Here is a 13,613-nt window from a genome sequence, read left to right on the forward strand (position 1 = left end):
AAAATCAATAGAAATAATCTGGTGATATAAAAACTTGCTTCTAGGCTATTAAAAAAATTAGCAATAGTACTAGGCACAGCGATATGTTCCTTAAAAATTTTTTTCCAGTCAAATGTATGCTTTGCCTATTTGAAAACTGAATTTTTCCTAGGCATTATGTTATCAAAGTATTGTACAGTTTTTTTAGTAGTCATTTAATATTAAATTAAATTGCTTTAAAATTCTATCAGGATAAAATATTTACTAGTGATACCATCTAGTTTGTGTTACAGAGACCATATTCAGTCTCCATGTATTTTAAAGAGAGGAATATACAGTAAGATAATAACCAAAATTTGAATGTAATCTTTAGCGGCAGTCTCTCTTCCCACCTTCTGTTTTCCTGGGATGTGTAATGCCCAAGTGTCACACAAGAGAAAAACCAGCAAAAGTTTAGGCAGAAAGTCAAACTTAGATATATGAATAAATGTATTGTCTGTTAGGTGATGTTGATTAGTAAAGAGCCTGTAGAGTTCTTCCTTCTCAACAAATAGCTGTATTGGTTGTATTCAAGTGATCGCATCAGTTAACATGTTAAGTTGATTTGTTCTTGTTGATGATGGTTTAGATAAGAAGAAAAGAATGAAGACCTGAAGGAACAAGCTTAGAAAAAGTGGAAACAGTATACCATAGGTAGAAAACAGAAGTAGTGAAGACAAGAGTACCAGTATTTGCAAAAAAAGAGAATTTTGAGATGGGCTGAGGAAGAACAGCCAACAACCAGCTGAGATTGGAACTAACTGGCAACTGCCCACGATGTTAAATGTAACACAAACTTATCACGCACACACAAAATCAATCTCTCTATCTCTCTGTCACACACACACTGTATGAGGGTGTCAGATCTTGGAGTTATGGACAGTTGTGAGCTGCCATGTGGGGGCTGTAATTTGAACCTGGATCCTCTGGAAAAGCAGGGGAGAGAAGTGGGGGGAGGGGGAGAGGAGTGGGGGAAGCAGGAGGGAAATGGGAGGCGGGGAGGAGGCTGAAATTTTTTTCAATTAAAAAAAAAAGCAGTCAGTTGCTGAGCTATTTTTTCAGCCCCCTTACCCCCAGGCAAAATATCTTTAAGGGGTTTTTTAAATGTTCTAATAATGAAATGCTGAGGATTGTTTATAACATTATAGCATCAAGGACAACTTGATGATTAGGATATATATTGCTGTTTGTGCATTTGTGCATGTGTGTCTGCCTTGACACTTTTAGACTTTAAAGAGTGAACGTAGACTGAGCCTAATGTGTTTTTAGTGTTTCTGAATCTAGACTGATTGCCTAATCAGAGATTATATTAACATAAAACCATGTTTGTCCACATCCAAAAACAGTACATTTGGGGGAAGAACTAGAATTTTAATTGAGATAGAACAGGAAATATTTTTGAAGATGGGTTTTTACTGATGTCATTCAATCTTATCTTTTTTTTCTCATAAACTTTCTTTTTTCTTTCCTAACTTCTTTTCTGCCTTTCCCACTTTTCTTTCTTGTCTATGGCTCACACCTGCCTGGGGTTTTTATTGGCACATGTGCACATTGCTTAGCAGTTTTTCTGACTCATCTCCTAAGGACATTGTGAAGCATTAATCATGACTTTTATATTTTTGAGACAGAGTCTCATGTATCCCAGGCTCGCCTTAAGCTCACTGGCTAGGCAGCCAGGATGCTTTCTAATTTCTAATCCCCCTGTCTCCACTTCCTCAGTGCTGAGGTTGGAACCTAGGGAAGCACTCTTCTAGCTCAGTTACATCTTTATTTCTAGGTCATTGTTTTTGTTAGTACAAGTATACCTTAAATGGTCTAAATAATAAATGCATATCATAACATGCTATTGTGAAAAATAAACAATATAGCTGTCATCTGGGTGAAGAAGTAAAATAGTACCACCACCCTAAAAGCTTCTGAACCCTTTCTGTGTACTGTTTTTCAGGTATACTGTATGTGTTCAAATTGGTATCATTTGTTAGTGTTTTTGTGGAGAGCAAAGGGCTGCTGCTAGATCTGAACCTAGGGCCTCATATATTCTTCCACTGAGCTCTTGGTCTCTCTTTCTAACCTTCTTGACGCTTCTGCCCACGGGCATGCACTGTCTTCTCTCCTTGTGCTTGCACTGATTGACACATTTTAAATAAGATTTTAAATCCCCCCCCATTATTTTCTGTCAGCCCGTTGACTCCTCTCTTACACATTTCCCACCCACTTATGAAAATCATCTAACAGATAAATACCTATTTCTTCAGGAAGAAAGTCAAATACTGCCATAAACAGGTATAAAGTTTTGTTCCTCTTGACAAAGTGTCTAGTAGAAGTCTTTAACATTGCAAATAAACATGTATATAAATAGTCACTTTTTTAAAAGAAAAAAACTAGATAAGGTGTGATTCATTAAAATTACTAAAGACATATGAAGTATTTTGTGATATATTTTTGTATAAATATATTTAGATTATTTTAAAAAATTCTAAGATTCATAATAGCCAGCTTAATGATTATAAGACTAGTGCTAGCTCTTAAAAAGCTTTACAAAGAATATATGATACTGGTAAAATGATACATCATTTAGTAGAAGTTTTAAATCAATAGGATTTAAATATTACCATAACTCAGTAGATTTTTTTAATTTTATTTTACTGTTTCCTGCTATGTAATTATATTAACATTTGTGACATTTTTAAAATTAGTTAATTTTTAAAAGGAAACCATCTTTTTTCATTTAATATACCATCCCAGTTCCAGCTCCCTCCCCCTCCCACCACCACAGCCTCCTATCCACTCCTTAGAGGCTAAGGCTTCCCATGGGGAGTAACCAAAGTCTAGCACATTGCTTTGAGGCAGGACCAAGGCCCTCCCCACTTTATCTAGGCTGAACAAGGTATCCCTTTCAAAGGGAATAGGTTTCAAAAAGCCAGTATGAACAGTAGGGATAGATCCTGGTCTCACTGTCAGTGGCCCCACAGTCTGCCCCAGCCATGCAACTATCACCCACATTTAGAGTGGTCTAGTTTGGTCCCATGCTGGTTCCCCTACTATCAGTTCAGAGTCCCATTAGCTCAGGTGAGCTATTTCAGTGAGTATCCCCATCATGGTCTTGACCCTTTTGCTCATATTACTGCTCCTCCTCTTCAGCTGAATTTTGGGAGCTTAGCCCAATGCTCTGCTGTGGATCTCTGCATCTGATTCTATTAACTGCTGGATGAAGGTTCTGTGATGACAATTAAGATAGTCATCAATCTGGCTATAGGGAAAGGCCAGTTCAGGCACTCCCTCCACAATTACTTTGGATGTTAGCTAGGGTGGATTCCTGGTAGGTTTCTTGCTAGCCCCATGATGGCTCCCTCAATGGTTTCTTGCTAGCCCCATGATATCTCTTTCCTTGTTCTCCTACCACCTCCATGGCTTCCAATTTTCTCAGGAGATCTTGCATTTGTGACATTTTCATTTTAGAGAAAGGGTCTCAGTAGCCTAGACTGATTCATTATCTTTCTCTCTACCTTCTGAGTATAAGATAAACAGCTATGAATCACCATGCTGGACTTATGAGGTACTGAGGATCAAACTTAGGGCTTCATGCATGTTAAGTAAGCACTGTGCCATCTGAACTGCATCTCTATTCCAGTAGATTTGTAACTTTTAAAATTCAAAGCATTTTGAATACTCCTTTTGAGCAGGTGGTAATTAACATGATCAAGTTAGGCAATGACAGAATAGAAGTCTATTCAGTAAAAAGAATCTCTTCCCTGGATTTGTTCTGCTTGAAATCATACTTTTTTTTTTTTTAAAGAAATTATACAATGAGAATTTGAGGAAAAGAAACTGATAGACCAAGGAAAGTTAACTAGAATACAAACTTAGAAACAGATGCACGTGAATGTCAGCATTTCCGTTGAGTTTTTAAGTAAGGATGGTCTTTTCTATAAATAATGTGGGAGTTGTTGGATATTAATACAGAAATGAAAACTTGACTCCTCACTAAAGCAATATAAAATGCAAATGGATTGCATGCCAAAACATGGAAAGCAGCTACAAAGTTTTAAAAAGAAGACTTATTTTATATAATAGACTAGAAATATGATTAATCTCTAAACTTTGCCCTCTCCTTTTAAGTCAAACCTTTTTGTGTATTCTTCTCTACCTCTCCCAAAAAATTCCAGAAGCAATGAAACTGTTTATTTACACAGAATTCTATTAAACCATGAAATATTGTTTGTTTGAATAATTTCGAATAAGCTTAATTTTCCCATTTTATATGAAATTAGATCATGTACATTTAATTGTATAAAAGGGCTAGGTACTCCTTTTTAGTTTTTAATAACACATTATTTTTATAAACCTGAGATTTAAAAATTGTTTTGCATAAAATGAGTTTTACTGTACTACCAAGCAGAAAAGCATGCGCATGTAAAAAGTTAAGATATCTTATGTCTATATTCTTTCAGGGCAATTAAAGCATTTCAGGAGGTGCTTTATGTTGATCCCAGCTTTTGTCGAGCCAAGGAAATTCATTTACGACTTGGGCTTATGTTCAAAGTGAACACAGACTATGAGTCTAGTTTAAAGGTAGGTTGTTGGGTTTTTTTTTCAAGATACAATGTTGTGTTTCTCTGATTGTTGCTGTTATTGTTAAATATTAGAGCATTGAGAAATATTAACTTACTTTGGCATGTTCAAAGAAAATTTATTTAGATGAAGGAACTGTACATCAACTATGAAATGAAAGAAAAATTGGATTTCACAATACAATGTGTTTTGATACTGAGAGCTGCCTGGTAATTTATCATACCGTAATTAAACTTTCGTTTTAAGTTTTGTTAAGGTCTATTAGAAAAGGATCTTGGGGCATCTGCAATTCCCTGAAGAAGTGATTGTCCATTATAGAGGCCACAGACTGCTACTTAATGTTTTGTCTGTGACCTAGCCATCAACCATTTTTCTTTACATAATTTTATATAAATTTATCCACTTCAACCAGCAAGACATGTCTTGCATTTATATAATAAAAAGTATTTTCGTGGCATTTGGACTACTGGTTTATAAATATAAATATTGTTGGGGAAAATAATATGTTGTTGGTTGAGTATCTTCCTACCAGTGGACATTCAGTATTTCTCCCAATTTTCATTTTATATTGAGTTTCTTCTGCCTTTGACATCATTACTAGGACTTTCATGAAAATAACACTTACCTACATGACAAAAATTTTTAATTTGGAAAGATTACATGTCCTAGGGGCAAGCTTTCAGTTTTATGAACTTAATGACTGCTGAGTTTTGTTGCATATTGATCATGATTCTAAAGGTTGTGGGAAGGGAGATAAAGAATGACTTCACATTTGGTTGTAATTTGAACTCACTAGTAAGGAACTGCCAAGAAGTGTTTTGTTTTTAAACTATCTATAAGTGTTCCTAATTGTTCTAGATTTTTAAAGTAGAAAACTATAGCATGAATAATAAAAACCCAGAAACAGATATCAGGGTTCAAGCTGAAGATCAGAAAAACAAAGCAGCCAGCTTTTAACCTCTACCTCAGACCGAAATGGGCGATCCTGCCTCCACAAATCCTAAGACTGAGACTTGAGTGTGAGAACTGTCTCCTCCCATTTTATATTCCTCTCTAGTGCTGAGATTAAAGGTGTGTCTCACCACCACCTGGCCTCTATGAGTAACTAATGTGGGTGCTGTGATTAAAGGTGTGTGCCACTACTGCCTGGCCTGTATGGCTTTGTGTTCTGATCTTCAGGCAAGCTTTATTATTAAAACACAAATACTATACCACTGTAGAAAACTGTGCAAATACCGTTTTTCCTCCAACCTTTCATGCTTTTATAAAGAAAAATGATGATAAGAGTTATGCAACCAAGAACATTAAGACAAATAGATTGTAAAAAATGTAGACCACAATAATTGAAGGTAAGTGCAGCCAAGGAATAGGTCCCAGCATGACTTTAAGTAATGTGCAGAGTATAATAATACCTGGAATTTACAGTTTTCCTCAGCTTAGTGGAATATTTTTTTTTTAAAATAAACTATGATAAATCATTGGTTTTGAAGTAGAAAATAAATTTAGAAATGTCATCTTATATACTTTAAAAGTTCCTTCTAGATAATCAGTTTTCATTAGCTATAAAAGATTTCTAACTGTTTAATTACACAAAATAAACATCCCTCTTAATTGTAGAAGGATTGATAGCAGTTAACAAACTTTATTACGAGTATGCATTGTGCGTGGTAATTAGATGTGTTCCAAATTACAGAATGTGACTATACCTGAATGTTAGTACAGTGATAACTTTAGTAATATCTGAAAAAAATTTTGTTTTCAAGAAAGCAACAATATTAGAAGTTCCTTTAAATCAGGAGGTGTGGTATTTCAAATCTAACAAAAAGCATTCCTGCTTCTCAACCAAAATATCATGTATAGTTTTTCAGTGCTAAGGTAAAAAAATACTAATAAATCTGGATCATGTTTGTCTTACCAAGAATGCTCCAAGTAAGGGCAGCCTTCTTTTTAGGGAGGGAGTTGTTATTTGTTTAAAATAATTGATAACATCCAGATATTGAATAAATTTCTATAAACAGGTGATTTTAAGAGCTCTTGATATTTTTCTTTTTCACAATATCGAGGTTTTGATTTGATTTTCTCTTTGCATTGATACTTACTTTGTAAAGCCTTCTCTCTAAATTATGTATTCATTGTCTATTAAATGGAAATTTTTGAATCTCAGCATTTTTTTTGGTTCCAAGAGCAGCTATTTTCGTTTATTATTGTAAATGTTTAGCTTGCAGTGCATGGAGGTAGAAATTAGAAGGATGTTCACTTCTCCCTTGGACGACTTCCAGGTTTTTTTTGTTGTTGTTTTGTTTTGTTTTGTTTTTTAAAGGAAATACTTTACCTCCATCTGGATAAGGGGAGAACCTCTGATGATTCTTCTACCACATCAGACTTTTTTATGGCACAGTATGTTGGAATAGATGCCTTTTAGGCTGCAGTGTTAGCAGAGAAAAGATCTCTTTCACTGAGCCTGATGAGTTAGTTCCTGAGGACCCACATGGTAGATAGAACAGATTCCTGAAGGTTGTCCACACATGTATACATATATAAATACAAGTAAATTTAATTAAATTAAGTAGCTCATGTATGAAATCAAACCTTTAGAATTAGTTGAGTAAATTGACCCGAAGTTTCATCAAAGATGATTCCTTTTAATTCTATTTTGACTTTTTTTTTTTTTTGTGGATGAGGGATACTTTTATAGTCACATGTAGTAGTTTTTGTGCCTAGTATATAGTGCTGTCATTTATTAGTAATGTCAATAGGTAGTGGTCATCATTCATTCAGGGGAATGATCCTATCTTCATGTTAATCTTTTCAGAAGTATTTCATCTTTCATCTTATTAGATGCAATAAAACATGGTCTTTTCTAATTGTTTATCAGAGGAGATGTCATTCTTAGAACAGTTATGCTCAGTCTTTGAGCAAGGTTCAAGTCCGTAAATATACTGTTTCTACATATTGGAGGGATGAAACGAATAAAAAGAATATTTTAGTAATGAGGGTACTGTGAATATTCCTTCCATTACAGATCAGATTTGTGGAAGTATATGTATTTATATGCAGGTGTGCATGTATTGAACCCAGAAGAGGATGTCTTCTTTATTCTCTCATTAGGGGTTCTTCCTAAACCCTAGAACTAGCTCACAGTTTCTCAGCTAGTCTGGAAGCCTTCAAGCCCCAGCAATTTTCCTTTCTCTGTCCCCTTACAGACATTTAGATCACACCCTGCTTGTGACATGGGAGCTGACATTTAAACTCTCGTCTTCATGATTGAGCAACAAACACTCTTAACTACTGAGCTATAGGTCTAGCTTCTGATCAGTTCTTCTCTACCTTATTTCCTTGACTTTTTCCCGAAGAGAGATGTTGCTTGTATAAGACTTTTAAAATGGTATTTATATAAAAATAATTTATTTTCTTACTAGATTCCTCTTATCTATACATGAAATGGATCCAGAGCCTCCTGGTTTATTTTAGTCAATGTTTAATAATATTTTTATCAAAATACATCTCTAAAACAGATTCATTCTATTTTGGTACTATAGTAACAGCTCTCATAGCAAGCAAATTTGGTTTTGAAATTTGATTCTGCCACATACCTTGTAACTAATTTTGTAACTTTAATAAAATTGCTAATTTCTGATTCTGTCTACTGAACCAGAATAATTATGCCTACCTTGCAAAGTCGTTATGAAGGTGTACCTAAATTTATGTTGCATAATATAGAATATTATATAATTATGTTTATAATATATATGTGTTATAAAGATGTACATGGATAAATATTTCTATACATATTCTGTGTCTTATAGCCTTTTTTTCCCAACTATAGAGGAATGTGAGATAGGACCGCCTTATTAGTCTGAGCTGATCTAGTCTCAGCCCTACTGCTGGGTTCACAGGTGTGTACTCTCATGTCCAGCTTCAGTTCTTTAGTTCTTTTTAGTACAGTTGGTTTTTGATTTGGGTGTGGTGTGTCCCCCTCCCCCATTGTTTTGTTTTGTTGTTGTTTTGAGACAGTCTCTCATGCAACCCAGTCCAACCTTGAACCTAGCAAAAGTTAGTCCTGAACTATTTTTTTAAAATTAAATTTTATTTATTTTATGTGTATGGGTATTTTGTCTTAATGTATATCTGTTTACTACTTGTTTACCTGGTGCCCGAGGAACTAAAATTATAGAAGTTTGTGAGTTGCAGATTGATCATCTGTCTGTCTTGTCTATCTATCTTTCTATCTAATTTATCTTTTCTGTTCCTATGGGTCAAAGAACAACTTGTGGTAGCTGATTCTCTCCTTTCATCACATGGTTCTCAGTGATTTAAGTCAAGTTCTCTATTGATCTTTTATCTACTGAACCATCTCACTGATTCTTTTTGTTTACTTTTTTGAGACAAGGTTTGTGTATCCCTGTCTGTCGTCCTGGAGCTCTGTAGACCAGGATGGTCTTGAACTCACAGATAACTGCCTGCCTCTGCCTCTTTTTCCCCATTTCCAGCCATTTTTTAAAAGGGCTCTCTCAACCTTTTTTTTTTCCTCTTTTTAATCAAAAGTTATAGATTGTTGCTAACTTTTTTTTTATAATTTGATATTTGAAGATGATAAGTGTGAAAGGGATGAGATGAGAAAAAAAAAGACAGTCGAACATAAATGGGTTTAACTCAAATGATGCTTTTTTTAAGTGAAAATGTGACTCTTTACTATGTATTGGTATTTCTAAATGGCTAGATATTGAAGTGAAGAGGCTATAAAATGTTAAAAATACCTACTTATAGTATAGACTCAAAACAATTAGGATAAAAGTTTAGTTGTTGTCTAAAAAAACGGATATTGAGTTGTTTTTGCTGAATGCCTTAGTACATCACTTTATTTATTCCTTTACCTTCTTATAGTCGACATTTAAGGAGAATAGCACTTCACATTGTTTTTACCTTACTTGAAACTATTTCATTCACTGATGTTGATGTAATCTTATATCCTACATAAAACATAGTAATCCTTTTTAAAATATGATTTTGATATGTAGCTCATGTTAGCTTTGATCTTACCATGTAGAGACTAGGCTGACCTGGAACTTCCAGTCCTCTTGTCTCAACGCCTGAGTGCTGGGACTACGAGTATGAACCACTATACCTGGTTCAAAACTTACAAATTTTATTCTCAGTTTAAAATGCTGATATAGTAGCTCCAAAAATGATAAACTAAGACAAGATATTTACTTCCTTCTTAGAAACCATCTTTGAATCTATGAAATGCTTCACTTTTTTGTTATTATAGATACACAGTTTGTTTCATGTAGTTAAGCTATTGTGAACTGAAGAACTGTATCCTAGGAATTTGAATATTAGATATTAATTTCATCCATACTATTAAATTTTGAAATATCTTTTTTTATTGATACTTTGACCTTACATTTCAGTTGTCAGGAAACAGTGACAGTTACTATTCCTTCTTCATACCTGATATGTTCTCTTTCTTTCATGATCTTATGTCTTCTGCCATTTTAAAGATCCTAGTCTTTCTTGGAATGGATTGAGAGAGAATATCTCACCCATAGGATTTACTTTTTAAAAGGTGATCGGAATGATCCTCATGTTCTCCAGTAGTTTAGAAAGATTTGTTGAAAGCTTTAAAACTTAAGATTTAGTGTTGAATTTGGCCTATAGCAAGGTACTAAGAGAAGAAATTCTTCTCTAAAGGATTGACGTAGTATTGATGTCATAGAAGCTGTCTGTACTTATTGTTTGAATTGGTTGTGACAAACACAGTGAGGAAGGCCTGTTCTGTATTTTTAAACTTTTTCTTTAATGAACTTCGTACTCGAGTGTGTCTATTATTGGTAACAATTCCACTAAGTCCAGGATGATTTACAAATAAAAGTTTGTGTTCATTACGACATAATAAGCCTTATGAGATGAATCTTAATACTTGTTTCTTTTGTGTGTTTAAGCATACATTAAAGCCATTAGAGTAGTGTTCTGGTAGAAATTTTAATATTTTTTTCTACTTATAGTTACATTGTATATTTCTTCCTTCAGAAATACTATTGATTCTTATATTTTAAGACTTTGCTTGACTTTTTATGATCAGCAGGAATTTGAATTTTGATTGTGGAAATTGGAAGCCACTTCATTTCCTATGAATTAAACCTTCCTTAACTGTCACCGGCAGTGGGACCCTGTTTTCAATTGGCTAGAACACAGCTGTTCCTTTTTACTACTTGTTAACTTCGCCTGATAGTTCAATTGATTTAATAATAGTTGCATTTCTCTACTTCACTTACTTGTCAGGCTTTGTTTTTATATTTGACATTTACTTCTCTGACTTTGATTATGTATTCTCAATATAGAAAGTAGTAAAATATCTGAAATACTTTAGTACCTATGAGATATATATTTGAAAGGGTCCTAACTGCTTATATATGTAACAGTAAATATGCTCTATACAGGAGGGTTAGGGTAATTGCAGGTTTCTTACATCACAAATTTCTTTCCTAAAAGTTTTAAGAATGTACTCATTTGGAATTAAAACGTAACTATTAGTATTTACTCATAATGGCTTAAGTTTGTAGTTACATTTGGTGTTAAACTGCAACTTTGTGAAACAGTGTTGTAGGACAATTGTCTGTATTCTGTCAATTATATTTTAAATAAACACTGATTGGCCAGTAGCCAGGCAGGAAGTAGAGGTGGGACAACCAGAGAGGAAGTAGAGGCAGGTCAAAGAGAACATGACAATTCTGGGAAGAAGGAAAGCCCATTATCTGCAGTTTTGGCCCAGCCAAAGAAGCAGCAAGATGTGACTGCCTCACTGAATAAGGTACCGAGCCATGTGGCTAGCAAAGACAAGAATAATGGGCTAATATAAGTGATAAGAGTTAATAAGAAGCCTGAGCTAATGGGCCAATCAGTTTATGATTAATGTAGACCTCTGTGTGATTTCTTTGGGACTTAATGATTGCGGGAACCGTGCAGGACAGAAAACTCAGACAACAAATCAGTATATTTAATTTCACTTTAAGGAAGGTTATGTTCCAAAATAACATGTTCCATTACATATGTGCATATCAGCTTTATTTTGAGTAGCTCAAGTTATTCACTCAGTGGAAAGAACTTGAATATTCGGTTGCCCTATTCTGGTCATTATCTGTCCATATCCAACACATACTGGGTGTAGTTTATTATTATTATTATTATTATTTACTTTTTGGTGTTTTGAGACAGGGTTTCTTTGTGTTGTCCTGGAACTCACTCTGTAGACCAGGCTAGCCTCAGACTCAACGATCTGCCTGCCTCTGCCTCCCAAGTGCTGGGATTGAAGGTATGCCCTAACTGCTCAGCTATTAGTCTCTTCTACATTGCAAAATATCAGTAACAGTGAAGATTTGGGAGAATAAATGGAATGGTTACATGAGTAAAACCTGAGTAAGAGTAGAAGGACAAATGAGTTCTTAGAGATGAATGGATGGGGCCACAAATTCAGGCTATAGAATTTAAGGAGATTGCTAACTACTGACTTGATATGGGAAGAGATTTCTTGTTAATTATTTTGATTAGTTACTTATCTTGAAATTGTGATCAAATATCTGACAAGTAGCTGTTCAAGGGAAGAAAGGCTTAGTTTGGTTTACAGTTGAGTTGGTGCAGTCCATCATGGCATAGACGATGGGACAGAAACTTGAGGTGGCAGAGAGTAGACAGGATACAGAAACTCTACCTTAATAAAGGTTTCATAGTTTTTGCAAATAGTGTCTCCTGCTCAGGGTCAAGTATTCAAACACATTTTATAATCAAACTACTACAATTAGTTTGTCGACCAAAATAAGTGATAAAGTGGTGCACACCTTTAATCTCAACATTTGGGAGGTAGAGGCAGGTGAATCTTGGTGAGTTCAAGGCCAACCTGGTCTACAGAGGAAGTTCCAGGATAACCAAAGGTACACAAAGGCACCCTGTCTTGAACAGTAAAAAGGAATGAGGGAGGGAGGGAGGGAGGGAGGGAGGGAGGGAGGAAAGAAAGAAAGAAAGAAAGAAAGAAAGAAAGAAAGAAAGAAAGAAAAACATAAGAGTAAGTTTTGAATTTGGTAGGTGAAAATTGATGAGTTGGAGTTAACGAAGGGATATCAGATGGTGTAGGCCAGAGCCAGGAAGAATAATTAGAAATAAGATTTCAATAGCAGTTGTATAAATAAATGTTTTGTCTTTCTTTTCTTTTTGTTCTTTTTCTTTTCTTTTTTTTTAAAGAGAAACTTAGGAGATCAGACTGGCATAATTTCAAAGAAGGACCCCTCCTCCTTCGGTGAATAGAGTCAGAATCTGGTAGCTATTAGTAAGTCATTAATGTGCCATAGTATCTCCTAGGAGCAATCACAACAACAGCTTTGTATTTAAAAAGATTCAAATGAGCTAAATTTGAGAAGACATTAGGTCAGTTTAGTCAAGAATGTTTCATTGCCCTTCTACAACCAAATCCTTTCATCCTACATTTCTCTAATTTGTTTTAGATCCTTTTTTTTTATTTTAAATTATACTTTTAGAAGACTATAATGATGAGAAGAAAAGTTTCCTTTGATTTGAAGCAGTTTCTGGCATACCTTTTCTTCTCTTGGGTAATAGAAAAGTTTAAGGGTCCAACAAAAATAATGTAAGTTCTTTAGCCTGAAGTATTTCTTTTCTTATTTTAGTTGTCTTGTGGAGGGGGCAGTACAAGACCTTGTTATGGTCTATTCTCTGTATTTCCTCAGTAAGTTAAAATTGAAATAAAACAAAACATAAATTTTGTAGCACACTAACTTTAGTGAGCATTGTAGTTAGTACTGTAGTCACAGGGAAGTTCCTGGTATAGAGTAAAAAACTGATAAAACCTGTTATTAACATGTAATAAACTCCTTCCTCCCCTAGGGTTTCTTTGTGTAGCCTTGGCTGTCCTGCAACTCTATCTGTAGACCAGGCTGGCCTCGAACTCACACAGATTTGCCTGCCTCCTAAGTGCTGGGATTAAAGATATGTGCTACCTCTCCCAGCACTAACAT

At 34.7% G+C, this 13,613-nt stretch overlaps 1 protein-coding gene across 10 annotated transcripts in view; it reads left to right on the forward strand.

Annotated features, from left to right (window-relative positions):
• The window catches only part of Kdm6a (lysine demethylase 6A), a 145,450-nt gene that overhangs the window by 59,771 nt on the left and 72,066 nt on the right, over positions 1 to 13,613 (forward strand). For all 10 annotated transcript variants that reach the window (XM_057759296.1, XM_057759299.1, XM_057759297.1 and 7 more), the window contains exon 6: positions 4,470 to 4,590. In XM_057759296.1, the coding sequence (XP_057615279.1) occupies positions 4,470 to 4,590 (121 nt within the window). The remainder of the gene's footprint in view (positions 1 to 4,469; positions 4,591 to 13,613) is intronic.

This window comes from Chionomys nivalis, chromosome X, assembly GCF_950005125.1.
Source record: "Chionomys nivalis chromosome X, mChiNiv1.1, whole genome shotgun sequence".
NCBI lineage: Eukaryota > Metazoa > Chordata > Mammalia > Rodentia > Cricetidae > Chionomys > Chionomys nivalis.